The following is a 23,969-nucleotide window of genomic DNA, read 5'->3' on the forward strand; positions in this document are numbered from 1 at the left end:
CTGTTCCTGTGGAGCTGGGACCGGGTCCCTTTTTCATCAGAGGGGCTGGTGTGAAGCCCTGCATGGTGGCAGCAGGGGTAAACTGTGTCTTCTTGCCTTGCTCTCCATGGGTAAAGGCATGAGGACCTGTGCTGTTTATCACATAGGGGTTGGTGGTGAGAAGGAGGCCCCAGAGACACCTCTGCTTTTCTCTGGTTGTCCTTCAGCTGCTTTTATGTGCAGTCCTCCAAAAAGAAACATTTTGTGTGGTCAGAGACGGGCTCAGCCACTTCTGCCAAGCTGGATGTTGTTCAGTAGGGTCAGACTTCGAGGAGCTGCCCCACTATGGTAAGGTTTTGGATGAACCCACTGGAACTTGAGTTCTGGGAGCAGGCGGGCACGAGCAAGGCTGGGCTGGGGAGCAAGACAAAGGAGGGAGGCAGAGAGAGCTGACGTAGCAAATCACCATTTTTAGAAGGTGGTTGGGGCTAACATTAAACAGGAAATTAAAGCCTAAAATGGAAAGTGTTCTTTCTGCTCACTGCCCTGAGGCTGCAGCTCAGGGACAGTCCTCTGATTGACCTGCCCACACTCAGCAGTGGTTATTGGGCTGGCCTGCTCTGTGCTTCATGACTCTACACATAGATGAGGAGCAGATCAGGCAGTATGCACATCCAGAGAAGGCCTTGGCCAGTCCAGAGTAATGTGCAGTGAAGTTGGATGGATGGGATTAAAATATGCTCTTGCCAAACCTTGCCTGTGTAGACGATTGGCAGAAAAATAACTACACTGGGTTTTTTGTATTGTTACTAACATCTTAGAAAGCTGAAATTATTTAGAAGCAACTGGTGATTAAAAAAAAAGTCTACCTCTCTTATTGTTACATTGAAAAGTGCGTTCTCCCCTGACAGCTCCCCCAGCCCAGGATCCATGGGACCACTCCTAGTGTAAGGCATTAACTGCCTCAGTGACAGCAGGACCCAGGGGCAGGAGAGGAGCTGCGAGGGGGCTGGTGAAGATTTAGACTTGTGTCACCAGGAAGGTATCTGCAAAGGGACATCTTCCACCTGGGGAATGATCAGGTCAGGCTGACACCACGGCCTTACAGCACTGACGATTTTTCTGCCTGTGTCTACCATTCACATGACACTGATGTTTAAATACTACCTTCTTAGTGCTGGTCTGAGGTTGTACAGAAATGCTTTCTGCCAAAGGTCTCACTTGTGTGTGAGGTGGGCACTTGTTCTCCTGCGACCTGCAGGCCGGTGCTTGCCACGCTCCCCTACTGCTGGTGAGCAACCATGGTGCTCCGGTGGATAACCAAACCATGTGTTCTCACTGAGCCCTGTTGGATTGTGCAGTAACTAAAAAGTAATAAATCCTGTTTAAATGTAGGGCATTCTGTCCTAACCCTCTGAGCACCTGTGGGTATGAGCATCTTGCTCTCCGAGGCTGCTCCTGCTCAGTGTAAATGCACCAGCTTCATCAAAAGGATGCAGGAAATGCCAACACCAGATACTATGAATTTCTTTTTTTTTTTTAAATACGTCACTGATTGGTGCAGGGATGGCAAAAATTAATAGTAATGAACTAATTACTGTACCAGCTGCCTACAAAGAAGAGTCCTGTAGGCAGGCTCCTTCTGCCCACTTGCCTGCTGGTAAAACCACCACTCCAGAAAACATAAAACACAACTTTTTTTTTTCCTTTGTAAACATCTATCAGCGTCACCTTTCCATGGCCCACAGCACCGACTCTGCCTAGCTTTTAAGTCCTCAAAATCCAGCCAGAATCTCCCCTAGCACATTGTAACACATTTTACTGCTTGAGCGGGGCAAAACAGCCGTCTGCCGACACTGCTGGCTGCCCAGTCCACAGCCCCGGCGGGAGGACGAGGCCGGCTGCCTGCCCATGTGACTGCCAGCCCTTTGAAAAGCCAGCCCGCTTCCCTGATTGATTCACTTTTTAATGAATGGGGGAAGCCTGTGAACTTAAACCCTGACACCTCCACCTCCCTCCCATCCTACCTATCCCCCCAGCAATGGCTCAATTATATTTCAAGTTATTATGGGATTAATACAGCTGCCCCGGGTGCCTCTTTCCCCTGAACTTCATCAATAAAAGCTGTGTACTGCTCTTACTCTGGCTGGTCCAGCTTCTGCCTGGATCTGCCTGTGATGCTTCATAAGGCTCTATCATATCAGCCCTTCAGTGCTGCCAACACTGCTGCTGGGTAAGGCCTGCTCATGTCATGGCCCCACGTAAGCTGTGCATATTTAAGAGGATGTCTTGAGCTTCACTGTGCACTGCATCAGCTCTGTAAGTGGGCAGCACGTACTTAGTACTACAGATAATAATGAAATAAGATAATCCATTAAAAAAAAATGCCAGTGTCGTCTTGCTCGGAAATTATCACAGAGCTATGAAAAATCTTCTACATAGGTGCACCTTCAGTAGAAAGAACGAAAAGGGGGGAGCGAAGACTTGGGCCCAGCATAACCCAATTTTTCCCCTGTAGTACTCCCTGATACAGTACAAGCTTTAGGCTTACTTTTGGTGTTGGCATTACAGGTTTCCTCCCCCCCCAAGAATCCTATTTTCTAAAAATGTCATTAAAAATGTAATTAACTGGCTTATTCTTTGGAAAGTCTGCAGTTGTTTACAAAGGAATTGCCACACAAGCTGCCACCTTCAACTGTGTTGCATTAGGAAGTTATGCTCTTGTTTACAACTGTGCATCAATTCCACAATATATTTAGTTTTGGTACAAGTTACATATAAAATTCTCACTGAGCTTAATGTTGCAGCAAATAACACATACAGTAAGTGAGTAGGATTTATCACTGGCTGTAATGTCACAGTACATATTCTAAATATATACGGTGACTGATATATGCACATGTACATGCAAACAAAATGGAAATATATTTAGTTTAAGAAGTGATGAATTGTGTTTGCTTTCATTCTTCTCATTTTGCATGTAGGAGAATGGAGATCGAGCACATCCACAGAAGCGGCAGCTGGTTGGGCATGCAAGCACGCTGGAAAAGGAACAGCTCAGTGCTACCCAAGGGCGTCCCTTCAGAGGGGGCACGCGTTGCAGCTGTGTGATGTGCACAGAGCTGGTGGCACTCAGTGGATGCTCCCAGAAGACAAACAGCATTGGTCCAGATCAAACGCCTCCCACAAGAAGTTCAAACTTCTTTGTTAGAGAAGTAAGTGGCAATCTTCCCCTTTCGATTCTTCTTTTCTTTTTCTTATGGTTTCTTTTGTAAATACAGAGGCCAGAAGGCCATGCTTAAAGAATTCATTTACAAATTTGCAATATTGTTTTGAACTATAGCGATTAAACAGAAAATAAAAAAATCAGTTCAGCATCCTGTTTAGATGTAATTAAAGGTATAATCGGTTCCATTTGAATACTTCAATGCTTACCCTTATAAAAACAAATAAGAATAGTAGCTCATTTGCAATGTTTTTTTCCAACCCATCTAAAAAGACTAATTGATGAAGCAAGAATAATAATTTTTAAATGTGGCATAAGCATAGAAATATCAACTGCAGCTTTCAAATTATTGCTGCAGATCCCGAGCCTGATGAGAGCTCAATAACAAGGGGTATGAGCTTTATGGCAAAACACTGAAGTCTTCCACTATTTTCTATCAGCATCTTGATATGGCTGATATAATTACCTATCAAATACATCAGTGGAATGAATATCAGAGGATATAAAAAAAATACATAACTTGGATGCATATCAGCTCAGTCTTTTAGGGGCTGTTTGATCTCAAGGTTTTTTGTAAGGATAAAAGACCAATATGGCATTCATTGCCCTTTGTTTTCTATAAGCAGTGATGATTTTACAGCACAATAAAATTAGACTATTATTGGCTGGCTTATGATTTCTAGCTGGATCTTCTTCCTCCTACCGGACATTTCTTCACTGCTTCTCAAAGAAATTGAAGTCAGGTGTAAAGTTAATATCTGCCCTGTTCATTTATTCTTCTGTAAGCAATCAAGATTTCCCCAAATCACAGGGCAATCTCTTGCCTTTCGAGAATGAATATAGGCCCTATTCTCTTCATTTAGTTTAACAAAACAACCGGCAGAAGTTCAATGGAACCGATGATTATTCCAAGAGGTTACAGCAAACCACTGACGTTGTTAGCAAAAGGCTCGCGTGTAAGATTCCCTAAGAGGAAAAGTGCATGGATATTTCAAAATGTAGTTAACAGTGAATTCCAACAATGTGAAAAAGAAGCAGCAGCTGTACCGGCTGCAAAGGAACCCAATTGCATGACATGGGCACTTTGGTGGCCACTGCTCCCTTAAGAGCAGCAAGGGACAGGGCCAGCGGTTGTGGTGATGGTGAGGAACATCAGGGCTGGCCCCATCCATGCACATTCCTTGTGTGTTGCTGCCTTTGCTATTGGATGCCGTTAAGTATGTAGAAGTGACCAAGCATCCTATGAAGCAAAACACTTTATTATTTTCCTAACCATTAAGAAAAGTCAGAATATCAAACTCGGTGTTTGTCAGCTGAGGCGTACTTCTAACAAGGCAGGCAGAAGACTTACACTGATAAATTGACTGTCAAAACACAGGAGTAAAGGGTACAAAATAGCACAGTGCTCTGGGAGATCTGTTTAACCAGTCAACAGGAGAGAAGTTTAAGCTCAAAGTTTTAAGGGTTACTAAAATTCCTGGCCTTTTGGGTGTGTGTGCCTTGCCTCTGAAGCCCCTGCCCCCTTGCACGGCCCATCCTGCAGTGCTGGGGATCCCAGGGCAGCTTTCCTCCAGCCAGCCCAGCCTGGCACAGCTTCGGCTTTCCATTCACTACAGTTCTGCTTTTCACACAGCAGCAATGAGAAGCTCCATTTAATAAAATAACAATAAAAAATAAAAAAAAAAAGCCAGGCTGTGGCTCACCCTTTAGCAGCGACCAGAAGCAAGCAGGGGCAGGGAAGCACCATGTGACACCAAGACAGGCAAGGGCAAAACACACAGCTATGGCTCCCGAACCCATCGAGCCGAACATCCTCCCTGCACACCAAGAGTGTTTTTGTGGATGTAACTAAAGGAAACACAACAACAGAACCCGGCTTGTTAAAAAATACCCACAGAGGGGGAGAGAAAAAATAAAAATCCTCAACACAGCCTCGTCTGTCTCCAGCAAACAGGGCTTTTTTCAGGCCCTGGGCTCAGGCATGGGCCCAAGCCCCTGTGGGTGGTGTTATTGGCTGACGGCCTTGCTGGCTGCATAGAGGCTGAAGCGCGGTCCTCTCCCTGCCCTCAGCACTGGCTGCCCCACAGCCCTCATGCCTCCTTGCTGCCACCCAGCCCAGCAGCCCCACGGATGGCACACGGCTGTGTGACCGGGCCAGCCCCCTGAGGAACATCTCTGAGACACCGCAAAACAAGCAACGCTTATCTCATGCATGCCACAGGTGTGATGTCATCCCCTCTGGCAAAGGAACGAGGATGTCTATAGCCTCCACCGTGCAAAAACACAGGAACTGAAGCTAATGTGCCTCAGACTTTGTTAAAATATGGTGATAATTAAGAAATATAATTACCACTACGAAGTTAATGCCTCTCTGAGTTCTTACAAACAACTTTTTAATTTGCACTGAGCATTTACATTGCAGATGCACAGTCAGCTGGGTGTGGGGCCGGCAGTGCTGCAGTCCATGTGCCATGGCCCACCTGGAGGGCAGGCGTGCAGAGGAGCCCTGTCAGACACACACTGCGTTCTATTAAGAAAAAAAAAAGAAAGGAAAAAACTTACGAGGTAATTGATTGCTTTCTTCTAGTCTTTTATTAGTTGTGATTAAGGAGCTACAGTAGCCCTGTTTACACATCTCCAACAAGTCAGGACCTGCAGCACGTTATTGGCTTGCGGCCCACAACGCACAGTCCATTCTCAGCAGCAGCCAAGTGGAACGGCCCTGCAGGAAGCGCACATCCCTGCTCACACGGGGCAGGAGCAGAAGCGCTGCAGGCCCAGGGCTCAGCCCCGACTTGCCGCTGCCCTGGGCACACTCTGCGAGCAGGATTCACGGCCCAGGCAGGAACACAGCGAGCTCAGTGCTGCTCACGGCTCACGGACCGAACCGAGAGCTCCTCGCTGCTTAACATGCAGGCAAAGCACTGCCAATCTAAAATGGCTGATCAGTAATACTTTAATTGCAGTTTCATAGAAACAAATTGCTATTTAATTGCAATGAGCTCTTCTGTGGCTTCGCTGGACTGACAACAGGCATACACCTGGTACTGAAAAGCAACAACAAAGGCTCCCTGGTACTTCATGTTCTGCAGGCACAGGAAGTGAAACCGGTCCTGGAACACGTCTCACACTGAAGAAACACAATACTCTGAAGGTATTTGACATATGTGTCCTGATCTCAATTTCAATTTCAACAGAGCTGTTCAGAACACAGGTAACGTGCACAAGGCGTGACACTTGATACCGGGAAAAGAATTTGGTAAAAAAAATAATATTAAAATGATCTTTTGAAATGCTTGGTAGCAACTCATACTATATATCTGATTTCTTTTATTTATTGTATTTCTCCTAGAACTAGATGATGCAAATTTTATCAGTGTTAACTAACAGGGAGAAAGGGAGACAAACTCAGTGTGGTTAATATTCCGAAGATGTGACTTAATTTCATAGGCTTCATTCTGGTAAGACATTCTCATTTTACATTTTGTAAGATACTGCATAACCTGTTAAAATATTTAAAGATAAATCATGTAGGACTGAAAAGACAGTATCTTGTTGCAAACAGAATTTGGTTTGGAAAGGCTTAATGTCCCACTGCCTGCCAGGATGCGTAAATCTCGTAACTAGACAGCTGGATAGGTAAAAACATTAAACCCATTTAGAGGGCAATCTTTTTACAAAATTGTTTCATTAATAAGAGTGACAATTTATATGATTGAGACGCTTAGATGCAGTATAGACAGAGCCTTTTATCCAGGTTCACTAGGATGATTTCAGATTAGTAATATTTCCTTTGATTTTTTTAACAGCACTCATTTTTGAAAGTGAGGGAAGCTCTTACTGATTATTTGTATGAGTTTTCAGCAGCACTGAATGCAGGGGGTGTATTTCAGACTCAGCATAGCAAATGCACATGACAAAAGGTGAACAAGTACATGTTTCCTTTTACAGATCTCCTAAAAAAATTGATTTTTCACATAAGGACAAATCTAAGTGTTTCCAGTAGCCTTCCCTCCAGCGTCCCCATTAGAGCCTGTTTTATTGTCTGAAATGCCTCTGGTTTCAAGAAAGTCTTTTACCTAAAGGAAGAATACTACTTAAACATGTTCTATTGTATATTCATAGCTCCATTAGTCCTCCTCCAATTTAGCACATCAAAGCAAAGGCTTCATCACTTGCATGTGGATTATGCTAACATGAGTGACATTTGTAATCTTATAGGTCTGCAACTTAAGAAATGCTTTTAAAGTAAGCTATTAAAAAGGTAGCTGCGCTTTACAAACGAGTCATATAATAGTTTATTTAAAGCCATTAATGAACTTCAACCTCTACATCACTAAACGCTATACTACATTACTTACTAGAAGTTATTAGGTATCTTCTTAGCACTTCTAGGTTACATTGGACAACCAAAAATCTGTACGTTAGATTTAACCGTGGTACCTTGAGTGCTTATACTGGAATAATATAAAGGATGTCTACAGACTCAGTAATACTTGAATTCCACATTTGTATGATTTCGAGTGTCTTTTCAAAGACATTCCAGCCACACAATTTGCAAGACTCTTACCTAAAGACTGTAATGCAAGATCAAAAAGCTTAGAAACTTGTTTTTAAAAATACATAAGTGCATTTAATTAAAAAAGTAATACATAGCTTCACTAGTTTTATCACTTTATATGATATGTAAGTATTCTGTTATCTTTACTGTCCGTCACTGTATGTTATATCTTTTTCTTTTCTCTTCAACAGTCCTATTTTTGCCCAGGCAATGAAGTGCTAAAGGAAGAAATCCAAGAGACCTCAGCACACTAGGCCAAGAAGTAGAACCTGAAACAAAATATATCTAGCTACTGGTTGTTTAGACAGATAAATCTACAAATCTGCTTCTTATGCACCAGCATTGCAACAAAAGTAAGTGAAGCTCACTCCATAACCAAACAAGCTACACCTTCTTGAAAACAGAATTTAAAAAGAAAACATAATCACACTGTATTTCAAATGTGTTATTCTCCGATAAAAGTCAAACAGCTGGTAATGCTGATTGTTGCAACAGAGGCACCTTCTGGGTGCCTGCAGTTCCCTGACTGAGGGCATACAATGCATCATAGATTCATGTTACTGTTCTTGCTATAAATATGAAAAATGAGGATTTTTTTTCTCAGAGTTGGCCTGCACAGACCTGAAGGGAAAGGCCCACTGAACAAAGCTGCCCTCTTTCTAAGCTTAGAGAAAGTTTTCTTACTTTGGAGGGCGTTGTTTTTTTGTTTCCTTCCAGAGAGCAGACCATTGCTGCCATCAGTTTGTCCTTGGAAGTAGCCCAGGAAGCTCGTTTTTCTTTCCTTAAGATTATCAGTTTTAAAAGTTTCTTTTAAGTTTCTTGCTTGCACAGCAAACTCCAGTTTATTTTGTTCAGATCAGAACAGCTATTGTATTCCTCTTTATGAATGCTCAATTCTAGTGCTCCGCATGAGGTACACATCTTCTGTTGCTTTTATTTTTATTTCTGAATCTCTTGAAGTGTGTTCATACACACTCATGCTTGCACACTCAGACACACGCGTACCTCTAACATAGGCAGTTTTGCAGAGACCACAATACCTATAATGTGTACCACACTTAAATGCAATCTGAACTGTCATGTATTTGCTGTTATTAGAAGCAAGAGTCTCAATGAAAACTAAAGATCATTTTGAAGCAGCGCCTCTCTGTATCCACACCAAAATTAACACAGTAGTTTAACAGGTTCTTTAGTGGCGTAAGACAAAACAAAAAGAGAATCCATCAAAAACCTCCAAACCAAGACCTTATTTTTAAAGGAAATTGACAATTAAGGTAATGACCTTGTTTCAGAGCACTATTTTGAGTGTAGTTTTGTTTTGTTTTTTTAAGAAAAAAACAGCAACATTTCTAAAACCCAAACTCAATTCAGTGGTTTTTGTTTTACTTTTTATTATTTAAATACACCATACTAGAGCAAATGTCTCTGAAAATATCACAAATAAAAGATTTTTCTTCATTCAGCAAATTAGAAGTAGGTGAAAATTTCTACACAGTAGCTGCTATGAGCCTGACTTTTTTTTTCCTTTTTCTCCTTTTTTTTTTTTTTTGCCATGGGAAGTAGCAACATTAGGACAAAAACACTTACATGCATACATACATTGTATTTTACAGAGATACAATAAAAGTGTTTGTGATAGAATATCACAAAAGCCACATCTTTCCTTTATCTCATGTTCAGTTTGATTGAAACACATTTCCTTACAACACTTAAATATACAAAGAGCAAATAGAATGTTGTTAAGGTAAAACACAGGGTACAAACTGGCCAGTGCCCTGCTAATTGTTAATGAGGGTAGAAAGCAGATTTCAATGCTTCTTTTAATTAGCTTCATTAGTCATCTTCCCCACCCACCCCCCCAAAGATGTCCTCCGGTGGATCTTTTTTCATTTTCTCTACAGTCTCCCATTAGCCCAGGTTCATGGAGTCCTTAATGTTCATATTCAGTCATTTTAATACACCAATAAATGTGGGAAGGGCAATCAAGAATAAAGAAGGTGCAATGGTATGGAGCTGGCACTGATGCTAGCTACAAAGGTGACTTGTCTACTTGGAGACATGGGATCCATCTGTGATGAACAAAATTTGAGATGAAGGCACGCATTCTGCAATACTCTGACCTTTTAGCAGACCTGCAAGAAATAAAAATGGGTATCTTAGCTAGAATACTAAATTTGAGATAGGAAACTACAACATGACTGCTTTTGTCTTTTCCTTATTCACTAATCTCTTTTTTATTAGATTACTTTCCAACTGCGACTTGATTAAGGCTTTCTACACTATCCATTCATAGTGCTAACGTTTCAACTTCAAATAGCAAAAAGCAAGCATTTTCTGCAGTATCACTACTAAGAAGAACAGACAGTAAAGAATAAAGAGAGACGACAACAATAAATAAGTGTACTTGCTGGTAGCAAATCGTACGGTGAATAAAGTGGCTTTTCTGGGCCCCTTTTTAAAAGGGAAGAAACATTATGCCATGCCTTTGAAGAAGCCAGTAATATGATCTTATAATTGGAAGAAATAGCGTGTAAAGCAAATAAAAAGTACAGCCAATATCCTCCCAAGGCAACTTTGGTTAATATGCTACATTGCATAAGAGCTAAATATAGATATTTCAGGATTTTTCCCCCCCATTTGAAATTCCTCATCTGGTGTGTTAGTTAATGTTACATAAACATTTTAACATATGAAGTCAAACGTGCTCTCACACTGGTGTTAATGAATTGTGATAATTAACTGTGTCTACGTCGATAAAAATCTAAACTTTCCGGGATAAAATAGAAATGATCATCCATAGTCTTCAAATACAATCTGTTTGCAATTACCAAAATGAAATAATATATATGAGAATTTTATGGTTTTTAAATGACATTTTGTGCTTCCCAGGAAGTTCTTTTTCCACCCTTTCTCTAAGTTACTAAAAGCCTGAGGTCTATTAGTAACTGCAACCCCCCACTTTCAAGCTAATTAAAGTAGTAGAGGCTTGGAGGTTTAATTCCCCAGAGCTGAAGCTCAGTGTGAGAAAGGTAATTTGTCTGTCCAGAACAAAGATTAGGGAGCAGCCAGCAAGCATATTTAATAAATGAGCATCAAATATCTTCTACTATGGACACAGACAACACCAATTATGTAACTACAAGGGAATTGTTGAGTGATATGTAAACTAGAAGATTTTTCAGATCTTCTCTGAGAGATGTAATCTAACTCATACTTTATTTAAAAGTATAGGAGCTGAAGACAAGTGTTCGCTATGAATGCTGCCAGCCAGAGAATTTACACTTATAGTAGGTGGTAAGATTGTTGGCAAACAAGAGATGCTACAGGAATACTGCCACTGTCAAAAATACAGAGACAGTTCTCTGTGGAGGATGATACGACCCCAGCAAATAAAATGGCCCCCAGGACATCAGCATTGAGGACTGCGTTGTGCCGGCAAGCAGCGCCAAGCAGAGGTGAGACAGTGTTGTGGTGTTTGGTTTTTTCCAAGCAAGTGATGAGAAACTACAATTTCCACATGTGGATCAAATCAGGGAGGCAAAAGGCAGGAACAGCAAACGTTACTGCTTCACTTCCTTGAAAAGAAAATCAAGTGCTGAAAGTTAGGCTGTGCAACCTTTTCTGCCTGCACTGATCACCAATAAATATATAGTTTACAAGTTAATATGAAGACAATCGTAAGTTTGTAACTGTCACCTTCACAAACACAACAAAAATGTGTTTTATTGCAAGGAGTACGACTCAATCTCTTCAGCTTAATGAAAAAAAAAAAAAAAAAACCCACCTTGTGATTATTCTGCTGTGTCTATAATCTCTAGTGGCAGTATAACCTGGAGACTGATTGATCTTTAATGTTTAATAAAGAGGATCTGTTACAGCCAACTCTGTCATAGTGGAAGAACATTTTTAATTACTGGCCCTAAAATACGCGGCTTTCTGGAAAACATCTGTGATGTTTACATCTTCAGATTGTTAAAAAGCTAACACACTAAATGCAATCTTTGTCACCTGCCCCTGCAGCTTCCATAACTGCAGACACCTGACAAACCTATGAATTACCAACTTGTCTCCTTGACTGTAATTCAGTTTTCTGAAATTCAGATGCTCCACAGTTCCCCTTGGAAAACCGGTAGGGGAACTTGGAACATTTCCTAGAGAGATTACATTATAAAAACAAAACAACCCTATCATCTCTCTCTCTCCAGTCTTCCCCAATACCTCTTTGCCTCATCCTTGACCGCAGCAACGTGGTAAGTAGTGACAGAACTAATAAAAACCCGTTCTCAGTATCGTCTCTGCATTACCTTCTACCGGGAGGCTTCAGCTGTGAGCTCTGCAGGCCCAGCCCCACTTTACTGCTTTTCCACATTCTGCATTCCTCATCATGTCTACTGCTTTTATTCTAACTAAATCATTTTTGTGGTTTAGTAACGCATGGTAAGAAAATGATAAAACTAAACGGCAATTTAGACACCTATTTGAAGTTACATTAAACTTTACATTTGCAGTAGACAAGTGGATAAACCGCTCTCAGAATGGTAAAGCTTTTACTGCAGCGTATAAAGATGAATGGTTTTACCCTGTATTTTGAAATGGGACACCTACAAATATTCATCTAACAGAGTCACTGTTAGCTATGCTGTATCACAGACTTGTGTCATCAAAATTCACAACAGAATAAATCTATGAATCTTTAACTGTATTTGTACTTCCTCAAGAAGAGGCCACGCAGTTCTCCTCCAGTCTCATTATCTTCGTTCTGCCCAACTATGTAGGACTTTTGTACTCAACTCTCTCATCACCTCAATTGACAAATTAGGCAAATAAAAAAGTCGTCTCATTTTGATGTAATAATATTCACTGCATAAGACTTGAAAGAATGCTAAAATTAATCAGCAAATTTTTGCACAGAAGAAGAAGCTAACATGGACACTGAGCTGCAGCAACAGAACAAGAAAAACACAGGACTTATAAACCAGTTTGTGTTTTCTTGTGTAGATTTCTCCACTAAGTGAAAGTACTACCAATTATTCCGCACATGACAGAATAGGTAGCCTAGCGTTTGTCCCAGGTTTTTTCATCTTCAAAATTCCTATTTGCGGATAAATGTTATTTTTTGTGATCCTTACAGACATTAATGAAGTTCCTATTGTAAATCTATAAAGAATTACCAACTGAAGTGTGCACTTTTTGTTTCATTGCAATAACTCAGTGCTGTGTGATTGCCTGGGTTAATGATGAAAAAGTCAAATATACTATCAGAGCTGATGGAAAAATCTATCACCAATCTGAAATTAAAATTCATCTGTGGTCAATAAGATTTAATATCCATGCAAGTGGCGCTGTAAAGAGTAAATGAATCAATGTCATCAATACATAATCAGTATGAAATATGATGTGAATAAAATTATGTGCGAGAGTCATACATTCACTCTTTTCTGGACCAGGGTGGAATGAACAGTCTCTTAACTCAAGGTTGACAGTAATTGTTACAAATTAGGCACAGCAGTTATCAAAATGCACTCACTTGCATAGCTTTAGGACTTATTAAGGAGATTAAAATAGATCTAAAACTACCTCGTTTCAGAGTTACGGGACAACTGTTGATCAGAATTTTTTTTTCTTCTTCTCTATATGATCTGTGCAGTCATTATTTACTCATTTAGGTACAAACCAAGAGCTATCAGCCACAGAGATGCATGATCTCTAGCTGAGCTATTGTTGTTACGGAGCGATAAGAAAATAGCACTTTAGTTTTTAAATCTCAGTTATGACATAGAAAGCAGACGAGAAAATACTTCTGAAAAAGCTCCCCAGCATGCCTCCTCAACTGCAACCTTACACTGCTTTAGCTCAGGAATCTTCTCTTCACAAAACGTTTATTTCCATACTAAAGGATGTAATTTTCCTCCCACAGAAACTTGCTCTCTTGTAGCCCTTAATTTCAAGACTGTAAAATAAAATGCTCCTCTTTGTTAAGTTTATGTTAACGTCTGCTCTCCATTCCAATTTGTACGTGAAGAGTTCAACAGCTGTACAGATACACATGCCCAAACCAAAATAAACTGACTCACTCTGTATGTCATCCTTAAAGGTTAGCATTTCCTCCCCATCCCCCATGCCTACGTTACTTAAGTTCGGTTACTTAAAGGTCTTGTTGCAGGGGTGGCAAATGTCCACTATTAAACTGAAAATAAATTGATCTTCATTTAGCTCTAATAAGGCTTATTAGTAATTGTGGAGTATTCACCTTCTGGTCTGGCAGTAGTGGGTTACTCTGAAGTGAATTCAAATGGCCATTGATGAGAGCTGTAGGTCTATCATGTTCACAAAATAAACTGCCATTGATGTAGTGAAACCGATCTCCCGGGACCAGGCGATTCCGGCAGGTAGAGCATGTAAAACACTGAGAAAGGAAAGAGACAGCAAGTGAAACTACAGCACAAATTAAGTATGCTGCAGGTTTGAAAATTACACTTCAGAGACTGTGAGCACAGATGAGATATGAAGCTGCTTGGTTTCTAGCATCTCCGAACACGGCATTAGCCTTACCTGTTGGGACCACGCAGTTCATAACTCAAGTATAGTTTTACCGATTATGAGGGAACAAAGCTGCACACTGAGGGCAGCTTCATAACACATACTCGTATCTCTAGCTATTGCTTCACACTTCATTCATAAGTAGATGCAGATTTTACACTACAGAAGCACGGCAGTTCTAATCGGCTAATAAAAAAAGATATAGAAAGCCTCTCACCTTCAGATGATAGACATTGCCCTGTGCCCTCATGACCAGCTCACTAGCAGGAATGGACTGTCCGCAGGCACTGCAAGCACCACTATTTCCAAATAACCTGAAACAGAGGTGATGATCATGAATAATTTAACACACAAGAGGCTCTAAGCATTTTTGCGCATCACTGCAATGGTTTATTACACAACTGTTTTAGACTTCTGACCCCTGTCTTCCAACTTGCTTACACGCTGTAATATGAAAAAGTGTATTTTTGTCTAACAACTAGTAGCTTCACCCTACCTCGGATGTGGTTACACAGGATTTAATCAGAAATATTGACTTACACCTCAAGAAACACAAACAATTCTGTACTACACACGTTTTATCAGATTACCGGGTTCATCATAAAAAAAAAGATACAATTCATGACTGGAGTTTAAATGCATTGTGTCCTTGAAATTATATGAAGAACTCTTTTGTACTTTAATCATATCTTGAGATATGAGTCATCAAAAGGGTTAAGAGGATTTGATTGTATATCTAAGAAGACATCATGCTCAGTGTATTGAAACTCCAGTAAACCTCCATCAGTGCAGAGTTTCCATTAGAAACTCTCTGCTATCCAGGTTGATATATAATGTGTATGGGTTAACCTTTTCAATCATGGTGTCAACACTTTAGATTTGCCTCTGCTCATCTCTTTCATCCTAACCTTCTCTCTCTCTTGATAATGAAATGCTTGCTCCAACTTCCCTCTATCTGCTCCTGAGTCCACAATTTAGATTACTTCATCTCTGCTAGCAACAAACTGAATGAAATTTCGATTTGAGCAGAAAGTAATTTACCGGGATCTGGACCCATTTGTCATCATATCTCTCTGGGTGTTTGCTGTATCACTGCAGTTTTCCTATGCAATCAAATGAGACCACAACATCTGCCATTGGGTTGGGGGGGCACAGGCAGCGGGGGGAGGGGGGAGTAGGCAGAAGAGTGGTGAAGAAAAATATATACATAATTCTTCAAATCCATTTAAAGGCACAACACATCGATTCAAAATATAATACAATAATGATTATTGAGTTCTACTTTTCCTGACTGCATTAGCTAGAATTAGAAAAGCTTTATTTGCTTTCCGTGCGTCCCTCTAACATGCACAAATATTTAGAAAGAGTACCACAGTCATTTCACAGTAAAAACGGAAACCAAACTGGATGGCAGGGTCACAGACCCGCTTTTCTGCACGATGTAAAACACGGTAATAGGATTTACAAATTAGCGTATTGGTGTCATAATAAATATTAATATTTACATCTCCTTCCTGTCCAAATAAAGTCATAAAATTTTGTTTGTGTCAACCTCGGAGACGCGTTACAACAGAATACCCGTAATCTGAATGATTGCAGTGTGCCTCTGTATAAAAATAATTGCTTTGAATTTTCAGAATCTGAGCTTGCAGAGGAGGCTTGTCATGTTCAAACTACTAATTTGCTGTCGCCACTTTATTGAAAATAGCCTGTAAGTTGTTATTAAATGTATCGACTGAACGACAGAGAGAGTAGTAAAACTGCCCCTTAAGATGGCTTTTAATAGGAAGCTGAGAAACAAATTTTGCAGCAGCATCGATTTGAAGAGTTCAATCAAAACTCCATTTCAAAACTAATTAGTCTGAGATCCACGACACATTGACACGTTCTTGCAGAATCACAGCGGTTACAAAGGGAAAGCTGAACTAATACATTGTCAGGACCTCCAGCCAAAAGGACTACACTATCTAGAAACGAAGGGTCCATTATTAGGGCACCTTCTAAACCAGGAGCAGTTCCAAGCAGTTGCACGATGCACTGAGGTTTCTTCCCAAGCTTTATGATATGCATTTTTCTTCCTCCATTGTTACTAGCAGTGAAGTTGGCACACAGAAAAGATGCATGGAAGCGCTGTAAGGAGGCTGCGAGACGCTGCCACGTTTCTAGAACAAAGATCCAAAAATCTAGGGCACTGGGTGATGACAAGGGCACTTCGGGCAGGGTGGGCGGAAAGGCAAAGCCCTGCAGGTGAGCAGCCAGTGCCACTTGCCCTAAGAACACAAGCAGTGTCAGTGGGCGCACAGCCCCTGTGCCACCGCACCGCCCACCTGAACGCACGGCTCCGGGAACGCTGATCTCACTGCAATGCTTGTCTTCATTAAGCATTCACTTGTTATACAACGTGCTCTAACTAGCAGTGGTTGTGCACCTTGAACGTCTGTGCATTTTAATACACAGAGCCAAACTAATTCTGAAGCTTTTCCTGGGTTTTCCTTGTGCGTGTTTCCAGTACAGCTCTGCTTTGGGAGGCTGCTGCAGTTGAATCTTCCGCTGATGTTCCTGAAAATTACTCGCAGTTAGAACACCTTCCAGTGCTCTGCATTATTAACTAGGACAATAAAGCTTATTTTTCCTTCTCTATTGTTATGGATGCTTTTGTTTTCTGATATCATTAATGGGAAAAAGGTTTTATCCTTAAAAATAAATATTATTCCTTCTTACCAGTAAAGGAAGTCCACTTCAGTAACTATTCTTTACTGAGAAAGTTGTTTCACATGGCTTCTGAGCGGCTGGAGAGCTAATTATCTAACCGGGGGGACCATCCAGGACAGTATTTGATTTAAAAGGCTGCAGGCTTTAGGTGCTCAATTAAGTAGCTATCGGTCTCAGACTGGACTTTAATGGGCTCTTTTCTCTTTAACTGCAGCAATGGGTAGAGATACCCCAGGTCAGGCTAATTAAAGCCAGGGGACTCTTTAATTGTGATGACAGAATTGGTTTCAGTTTCCTCTTTGGGTCCTCAGTCCAAGAAGGTCATTAATATTTCAACATTTGGGCAATGCAATCAATCACAAACATCAAGAGCTTCCCTATACAGACAAGGCAGCTCTTCTACACTTAACAGCCTTTTACCGAGCCACCTTAAATTGACTACCGTGGAGTTCCAGCTTTGCACTCCCCACATCCAAATACATGCACACTCTCCTAATCTTCTTCCATAACTTTCACAAGAGTGGGAACAAAGGCAGCAAGAAACGTTCCCAGCCCAACCTTTCACCTCTTGCCACTCAAAATTCACTATCAGTAGAAGCACATCTCATGCAACTTACACCAACAAAGCAAGGTTCCAGTTGGTTCCAAAATCGTGGAGCTAATCAGGCTTAGCAGCTCCAGAACACACAGAGCACAGCGCCTGTTGTGCCCACAGAATTACACCCGAGCCCTACCAGAGAGAAACGCACATCCAGACCCACTGGTCCAGAAGCGATTGGTGTTTCTGTACATTCCCTACATTTAATCTAAATTCTGCAACAGCGATATTAAATATAACAAAGAAAGGCAACACAGAAACCAGCCTGGAGCCAAGTCCATTAAAGGTACTTCAGAATAACTGGAGACCAAGCACCTTAAAAGCACCAGAAGCTACTGATACTTAAAAGGGGGGCTGTGCATAATGGCAAGTACTGCATTAGAGAAGGGGAAGGAAAAAAAAAACAGCCAAATTACGCTTGGTTAATTCAGAGTAACAGATCTGCCCCCAAGTGAATTGGAGGCCTTGAATTAATTCTGTTATGACAAATCAAGATAAACGTTCCCCCTAAATTGCATGCGATTTAATTAATTTTTGAGATCCTGGTTTTTTTTTTTTTCCTAGCTAATAGTTCACATGCTCCTGCGCTGTCATTGTGCTTGAGTGGGCAGACTTCAAAGTGATATTAAATAACCAACTATTAGATTTACCTAGCACGTCCTATTGGAAAAGTGCCATTTAATTACCTAGCCTGTTCAATTAAAGGGACAGCATTGCCCGAATATAGCAGCTCGCCGCTGATTACCAGCGAAATGAACTCGCTGCTCGGCGGCCCCCTCCCCGGCCCAGCTCGGCCCTGCGGCCGCCCCGGGCCCCCGCAGCCCCGGCCGGGCAGGGCCGGCAGCACCGCGCCCACGGCGCGCTCCGGGCGGGCGGGGAGGGGCCGGGCCGGGCAGCGGGCGCTGCCCCTTTAAGACGCGGCCGGGCAGCTCCCCCCCCCCTTCCCTTCCTTCGCCTTCCCCACCACTCCCAGCTCTCTCTTAGAGGCCAATTTCGTTAATTAAATGTTTTGTTTGCGACGCGGCTCTCATTCATTTCGGACACGTCATTCCGAGCAGATCTAAGCCAGGGACCAGATCTCATTAGATAAAACCTATCAGAACTAAGAGAAAATGGAGGAGACACTAATTAAAGCTTTTAATTGTGCGGACCGGCTGCCACGCCGCCGCTCTATCTGCCATCTAGGGCCGGCAGAGCCGCCCCCGCTCCTTCCCCAGCGCCCGGGGCCCTCCGCGGGGCCGCGCCGCCCCCGGCCTTGGGGCGGGGAGGGGAGCGCCGGGCGCAGGGACGGCACCGGGAGCCAGACGCGCCCCGAGCCCCTTCCGCACGGCGGCCCGGCGGCCCCTCTCCCGCCCGCAGAGCGGAGCGCCCTCGCGACCGCGCCCGCGGCTCCCGCCCGGCACGGCTGCCAGGGGACGCGGCGGGCGGAACCGGCCCCGGCGGAGCAGCGCCGTGCCCCGGCCCGGGGCCGCACCCCGCGGGAGGGCTGTGGGGGAGCGCCGCCGGCCCTGCCCCGCCCCGGGCACGCACGGCCCGGTCGAGTTCCAGCAAGCGTGCGCTCAGGCGTGTTTGCAGGCAGATGGCACGGATCTAAGGGAAGGCGGGCGATACAAGGAGGAGATCAATTCAAATCCCTCATCTGATAAAGCATCCTATTTATAACCGCCTACATTAAAATAAACGAGTATTAATTTTTGGCAACGTGAAACCGGAGGGTTGCGATAAGCCTGCCTGAACTTGCCTCTGGGACGCGGTGGACACATCTTCTCCCTTTAATTAGGAGTAATCAGACACAGGTTTGTTTGATGGTGCTGCTGAGTGATGGAACTGTACCACTCTGCAGCCCAACAGCGGTGTCAATTCCTCCAGTTCAAATGAGGCTCCTTCCCAGCACCGTTCTACTCTATTTAATTACCATTCTGCTGGGCTTTGGCTTGCTGCTTAGGATGACCAAAAAGAGAACTACTGAACACCTCCGTGTGCCTCCGTGATGGTGGAACATTTCCCTCTCACAACACTCCTAGAAGCAAAGGCTTCCATTGCTCAAAGACACAGTGCTGCAGCCCTGCCCCATGGGCGACGGATGGCAAGGCCAGACAGCAGGACAGGGCCGTGCAGTGGGATGGGGACAGACAGCAGGATGGCACACAGACAGCACGGCCCTGCAGTGGCCCCATCCCGTCCCACCAAGGTGCCTTCACGCACACACTCAGCCTCCAACAGTGGTCAGGTTCTACAGCACAAACAAACTTGCAGGGTTTTCTGGCCGGGCACATTTGCAGAAAGGAAGAAAAAAAAGAAAAAACTGGAACTTTTCAGCCATAAGGGAAAAGAAAAACAGTTGACTCCTGACATTTACTGTAAATGAGAAGCCAGAAGCCCTTAAACAAAACACGATTTGTTTTAGCCAAGTGTTCCTGTTACACCGGGATGGTATGGGGCTTTTTTGTTGTTTTTTTTAATTACTGAATGTTGAAATAGAACACCTCCTTAAAGCATTCATGTGCATCAGTCTATCAAGCCATTTACTCAAATTAAATGTGTAATCCTTCAAAATGCCTCCTTTTAAATTAATGAGTTTAAGTAGCTTGAGTTCACCTGAAAAGATCGTACGGGCACCTGACCTCATGAATTCCTTCTATTAATTATATTGGAAACCCGTTGGAAGGGCCAACCTCCCCGTACCCCAACAGATGCGGGATTAGCAAGGCTTAGTTCCCCCTTCCAACTCTGCACCACTTAAAGCAAACAGCTTCGGAAAAGAAAGCGGAAAGGAGGGGGATTGGGAGCACAGCCTTGCTCTCCCACCGCCCGCATTTTCCGTGCTGGAAGTTGGGAGCCGCTCCGCAGAGGCTGCGCGCAGAGCCCAGAGCAGCGGTCGGCTCCTTCGCCGGGAGAAGGGAGAATGACTCATTCTGTTTCCACCCGGAGGAGTTTAAAGGTGCTTATGTAAATATCATAATTAATCAGATACTAGAGGCAGACGTTTCATTACCGAGCACCTCCGCAGCTGCCTTATTTAAGCCCTACGATTTTAACATTTACCGTTCAGATACGCACGCTTCTCCTTCAGCACTACAACAAAGCAGATTAATTTAGCTCTCTGATTGCTGTTTATTTTTAGTCGGGACCCGCTCCGTGCTGACGAGCCGCCACAAAGTCCCGGCCGCGTTCCACCCCCGGCCCTTCCCCACCCGGGCCGAGCCGTGCCCGCGGGCGGGAGCGCAGCCAGGCGAGGGCTGCGGGCGGCTCACCTGATGTAGTCGTTTCTGCAGAGGATCATGCCGCTCTTGGTGTAGCAGGACGTGCCGATGTCCCCCAGCTGGGCCTGGCAGCAGGAGCACTTGAGGCAGCGGCTGTGCCAGTAGCTGTCCATGGCGTAGAGCAGGAAGCGGTCGGCGATCTTCCCCCCGCAGCCGGCGCACCTCTTCCACGAGAGGGAGCCCGCCGTCACCGGGGGCGGCTGCGCGCTGCCGCCGGGGTTCACCATGGCCTGCGGGAGAGCGGCGCGGGTCAGGGGCGACTCGGGCCGGGCAGCGCCCGCAGTGCTCGTAGCCCGGCCCCGCCGGCGGCACTCCCAGCGAGGAAGGAGCAGCCCCGGCTGCGTTTGGCTTGTGGGGGGAGAAAGAAGTGCGCGAGGAGTGGGGAAAAAGAAAGTTGCGGAACTGGTTTATCAGCGCAGACGGTCCCCGGGCCTGGCAGGCAGGGGCCGGGGGCTGCCCGCAATCGGGCTTTTTCGGTTCGGAGACACGAAAGCGCCCGGAGAAAGCACTGCGGGCTGAGGACGCTGCCCCAAGACCGGATCGTTGAACTTCGGGCCGCCTGCTAACTTCCCTCCTACCCAAACAGACCCAACTTCTGTCTTCCTAATCCGCCCTCGATCAGCAGTTTAACGCTAAAGCTCGGTTACTCTGAGGGAAGAAAAAAAAGTTTCCCGAGTGCAGGGGAGCAGCGCAGTGCCCCCCGGGCGGGCCGCCCGCAGGACTGCCATCGAAGGGCATTCCTCACTTTCTAACGACCGCTTAGCGCAAGAAGGACAACTGGGAGATGGCACAGGAATCAATTCATAAAGCTTACTCTAACCCGATTAGTTCGCTGCCTTCAGCGCGGAGCCCAAGGAGCTGCCGGCGCTGCCCGCTCCGAGCGCGCCGAGCTGCCCGCCCCGCCGCCTTTGTCCCCGCAGCGGCCCGGGCAATGCCCGCACCCCGCTCTGCCCCCGGCCCGGCCCCGGAGGTGCGAGAAGCAACCGCACAATAAAGCGGAGAACTGCACCAATTAAGCTGTAACAAAACCCCGAGACTTTGGAAAGAAAACCACTCTAAAAGCCATTAGCATCGCATTTATCCGAACGCATCATATACCTTTATGTAAATTGATTTCTGATGCATTTGCTCGGGAATTGCCTTTTGTTACAGTTTCCAGCTACAACCCAAATGAATCTGCATTTCCTGCTCCGAGCCCTCACGCCGTCTTCTGCGCCTTAAATCACTTCGGGTTTCTTAAAAGAAAGAACCGGCCTCGGTGCCACCACCTCAGCCCGGCTTTGTCGGAGGCGAATATCTATCAAATGGGAAACGCCGCGCCGAGAACGGCATCCAGTAACCCCATTAAGCTAAAGCTCTTAAGGACAAGCAATACCCTAATGCTGATTAAATCTAAAAAGATGAATCAAGAGGACTGACCAGAAAGTGACTCCCCTGATAACTAAGGACGGGCCCTCATCAAGTTTCATTTGGAGTCGGGGGGGAAAAGCTTTTAACTTAAATAGGCGCACTCCGGTAATTACACGGCCAGAGCGCGGTCCCGTCTGCGGGCGGGGAAGCGGGCGGCCCCCCCGGCGCTTTTTTAATGGAGACCGAGGGAGGGACGCGAGGGGAGCTGGCAATTTGTAGGACGAAAATGGATGCTTAATTCACGTCTCGGTTTTAATTAGGTGATTCACCGGATTTCTCCCGGATCGAAACAAAAGGCCGTGCGGGGGGCAGGAAGGGGACTGCCGAGGAGGCGGCGGCGCACTTTGATCTCTCCTGCCGCTGTTTCGGAGCGGTGTTTACTACGGGGACGCGGGGCCCGAGCCACCCGAGCCCTCCCGGCCCCTCCGCCCGCGGCCGCCGGAGCCTTTCCCCGGCCCCTCCCGCTCCCTCCCGGCCCTTCCCCGCCGCGGGCGCGGGGCGGCGGCGGCCGCGCTTTGTACGCGGGGACGGCGACGACACCGGGGCCGGTTCCCCCCCCCGCCTCGCCCTCCCGCCCGCCGGGCCCTGCGGCAGCGCGGGACCGCTTACCTGCTGCTTCCCCTCGGTGGTGCGCGGGGCCGGGCAGCGCCGCTCGGGGGCACCGCGGAGGTTTCCTCGCCGCGAACCGAGCGCGGCGCCTGCCGCCCGCCCGCCCTTCGGCGGCCCCCGGGCCGGGCCGGAGAAACGCAGAGACGGCGCTGAGGGGCGCCCGCCGCCCCCCGGCCCCGCGGAGCCGCACGCGCAGGGGCCGCCGCCGCAAGTTTGGCGCCGCGGCCGCACTTCGCGCCGCTCCCCCCGCCCCCACCTCCGCCTCTCCGCCGGGCTCCGGCGGCAGCCGAGCTCCCGCGGCGCGGAGCCGAGCGGCCGCGGCCCGCCGAGCGCTGAGAGCGGAGGACCCGAGAGCGGGGCGGAGGCGGCGCCGCGGCGCGGAGAGCGAAGCGGGCCCGGGGGCGCGCGTGTCCCTGCGCGGCGCGAGCGGGGCCCGCGTGCTGCGCGGCCGCTGCCCCTCACTCACACATGTGTTACTGACAGAGCAGAATCCCAACTACACTCCGGCCCGGCCCCGCCGCCCGCCCGCCGCAGCCAATCCGCCCCCGGCTTGTTCAGGCGGAATAATAAAACCTGCCAATCCCGGGGAAGACAAAGGAATGAGTGAAAGAGGAGGAAAAAAAAAAAAAAAAAAAAAAAGAGAGAGAGAGAGAGGGAGAAGGGGGGGGCAGAGAGGAGGAGGGGAATGGAGGGGAAGGAGGGAGTCAGGTGGGAAGCGGCGCCCGCCGCCCCCGCCCGGCGCTGAGCAGCGGCGCCCGCGGCCGTGAGAGCACCGCGCTGCTGGCGGCAGTCACGGCACCGCGCCCCGCTCCGCTCGCGGCCACCACTTGAGAAAGTTGGCGGCTCCCGCCCCGAGCGGCCCGCCCGCAGCGGCGGCACGCGGCTGAGCGCTGCGGCACCGGCCCTCGTGGCGCCCTCTGGGCACGGCGCCTCGCGCTGCCCGCGGCCCTCTCCCGCGCCGGGTCGGGGGCTGTGGGGGACGTGTGGGCTTCTGCCGGGCAGACCGCACCCCGCAGGCCCAAACCGGCGGCTGGAAATCGGCGCTGGGGTACGGCTCGCCGCTATAGCAGT

At 46.1% G+C, this 23,969-nt stretch overlaps 1 protein-coding gene across 3 annotated transcripts; it reads right to left on the minus strand.

The window, feature by feature from the left end:
* Positions 1-9,137: 9,137 nt before the first annotated feature.
* LMO4 (LIM domain only 4) lies at positions 9,138-23,036 on the minus strand. 3 transcript variants are annotated; one of them, XM_085231083.1, is made up of 5 exons: positions 21,978-22,566; positions 20,871-21,109; positions 14,524-14,620; positions 14,017-14,172; positions 9,138-9,898 (listed from the first exon to the last, which is right to left on the minus strand). In XM_085231083.1, exons 1-5 carry the CDS (start codon positions 22,002-22,004, stop codon positions 9,890-9,892), a joined length of 528 nt encoding a protein of 175 aa, XP_085087209.1. In that variant the 5' UTR covers positions 22,005-22,566; the 3' UTR covers positions 9,138-9,889. The 3 variants fall into 3 exon arrangements, with proteins under 3 accessions (XP_085087209.1, XP_085087208.1, XP_085087207.1); XM_085231082.1 differs by lacking the exon at positions 21,978-22,566 and adding an exon at positions 22,899-23,036 and having other exon boundaries at positions 9,831-14,172; XM_085231081.1 differs by having other exon boundaries at positions 9,831-14,172.
* Positions 23,037-23,969: the final 933 nt, after the last annotated feature.

Source organism: Meleagris gallopavo, chromosome 10 (genome assembly GCF_905368555.1).
Source record: "Meleagris gallopavo chromosome 10, MGAL_WU_HG_1.1, whole genome shotgun sequence".
NCBI lineage: Eukaryota > Metazoa > Chordata > Aves > Galliformes > Phasianidae > Meleagris > Meleagris gallopavo.